The 2,129-nt window shown below is 40.3% G+C and overlaps 1 protein-coding gene across 1 annotated transcript; it reads left to right on the forward strand.

Moving 5' to 3' along the window:
- Nucleotides 1–1,119: 1,119 nt before the first annotated feature.
- On the forward strand, nt 1,120–1,416 carry HRG_06928 (uncharacterized protein; the record flags this gene model as incomplete). The annotated part of the gene is made up of 2 exons (XM_044865399.1): nt 1,120–1,141; nt 1,202–1,416. 2 exons carry the CDS (start codon nt 1,120–1,122, stop codon nt 1,414–1,416), a joined length of 237 nt encoding a protein of 78 aa, XP_044719361.1.
- Nucleotides 1,417–2,129: the final 713 nt, after the last annotated feature.

Below are 2,129 nucleotides of genomic sequence, written 5' to 3' on the forward strand. Positions count from 1 at the left end.
CTTCTCGTTAGGATAGTCTCCCTCTAAGGTTAATAATAAATTACTCCTAGTCCGGCTATTAGGGCTATTTAAGCTCCTTTATACCGTCTAGGTTAGTATATTCTAAATCTCGTAAGTCTAGGCCTACGATTTAATCCCCAATCTATAAGGTCTAATCGAGGCTTTCCTTTAGTCTTACGATATAATTATCCCCTCTTACTTCCTTTAACGTTATCTTAGGAAAATAAGGGGTTCTAGCTTAATAAGTAATATCCTTTTTTAAGGGATATATAATTCGTATAATTCGTATATTTCTAGTAGTGCCCCTTAGTATAGCTAGGTTCCTTGCCTTAATACTATAATTTAAGCGTTATAACGGCGTTAATAGCTCGTAAATAGCTTTAAAGGTAATATCGGCGGGCAAAAGATAGTCTAGCTATATAGGCCGGGCTTATAACTCTTAAGTAGTGGCTTAAGAGCATAGTAGAAGAAATAGGGGCATAGAAAGGTGAATTTAGTAATATATATCTTAGTCTATCTATTAGGATAAGGGAGGGGCTTATATAGGTATAGTGACCACACATAGCTAGCTAAAAGAGGGCAATAGGATATTCCTATACCTAAGTTAGGCCTATATAGTGTCCTTGGGCTAGGGGAGTCATGTTGTTCAGGCAGGCTTCCTTGTGCATGACTATTGGGTCCACTGAGCATGACTGTGGCCTCTTATGCCCACTCTCTCTCCTCAACACAAACTCTCACGCTAGGTTGCCTCTAGGAGCCGACCGCCTTTCGCCTGACCTCGAACAATTAACCAGGTGTCGAGCTTGGCTTATGTCTACCTTCCAAGAGCCCTTATGTCCCCCAACGCCGGCACCATTGCGTCCGATCGGCATAGATGTCCGCCGCATCAAGTTTCGCCATCCAGCTTACCCCGAATTCGAGCCAGATCTCCTATGCTTGAGTGCCGTGGATGGCGAGCATAGAGACGGCATCGACTACGACACGGCATTCGTCTCTTGCTGTATTGTGACTGGCAATAAATGGAGTGTCGCGTGGCTTGCATGCAGGGATGCTAAAGGCTTGTTTACACGAATCCAACGGCCTGACAATGGCACACTGCGAGAAGAGAAATATTACTTTATGATCGGTGATGATCCGAAATGTAAATAACTGCTTATCTCTATTCTCCGAACCTCTAAAGCTAGACTGACGTCCTATCTAGACCAATATCCGGTGCATCCATCTTTCGACCATTGGCGGTTTCCCCACGACGACCTTCCCGCCCTCTGGGCAGAACTGGCGATTGCCCCGGCTGACGCCACGCGCCCATCTAAGCAGAGAGCTGCCGCAGACAATCGAGACATAACTTGCCGAATATCCGGGCACTATAATGCTACCGAAATCGCCTATCTTATACCCCGGTCGGCCGGCCACTAGTTTAAGTCGAATAATATAAAGAGGTAGGAATCTGATGCTTTAACTCTTACGATAGGAGTAGCTTGAGCGGTAGATCGCTAGGCTAATAATTCTTCCCCTTAAGGTATTATCGCTTTTATAACCCTTAAGATATTAATAACGAGAAGAACCTACTTATTCTCTATAGGGACCTCTATTACCTCTTTAACTAAAGGCGCTTTACGTTTATAGTAAAACGGTCTAGCTATAAGGCACCTCTATAAGTTATAATATATATACTATCGCTATAAGGCTTAACTAAACTTATTAACCTTTACTATAATCGTCTCCCTTAAACGATAATAAGTATTTTAGCTAAGATATTTTTTATATAATTTATATAGGCTATCTTTACTAATAATATATTTCCTTTCTTTTAAGGCTTTTAAAAGTACTCTATACTTTTATTCGATATTAATATAGGCGGCCTCTTTATTTATAAACTATAAGCAGTATAAATTTATTAAAAGTTAGTCCTTTTTAGTCTATATCCGCGAAGTTATAGTATTAGCCCTTAAAAAAGAAAGCTTAATTAAGTTTATTAAGAACTATATAATAAGGCTTATAGTATAAGTAATACTAAGTAAGAAGGTACTACTAAGGATAACTTAGGCTTAGAAGATAAACCTAGGGGGCGACGTGCCCTAGCTAATACTATGCGCCTATTTAAGTAGAGAGCTATTATAGATAATCGA

Source organism: Hirsutella rhossiliensis, assembly GCF_020360975.1.
Source record: "Hirsutella rhossiliensis strain HR02 chromosome Unknown scaffold00007, whole genome shotgun sequence".
Taxonomy (NCBI): Eukaryota; Fungi; Ascomycota; class Sordariomycetes; order Hypocreales; family Ophiocordycipitaceae; genus Hirsutella; species Hirsutella rhossiliensis.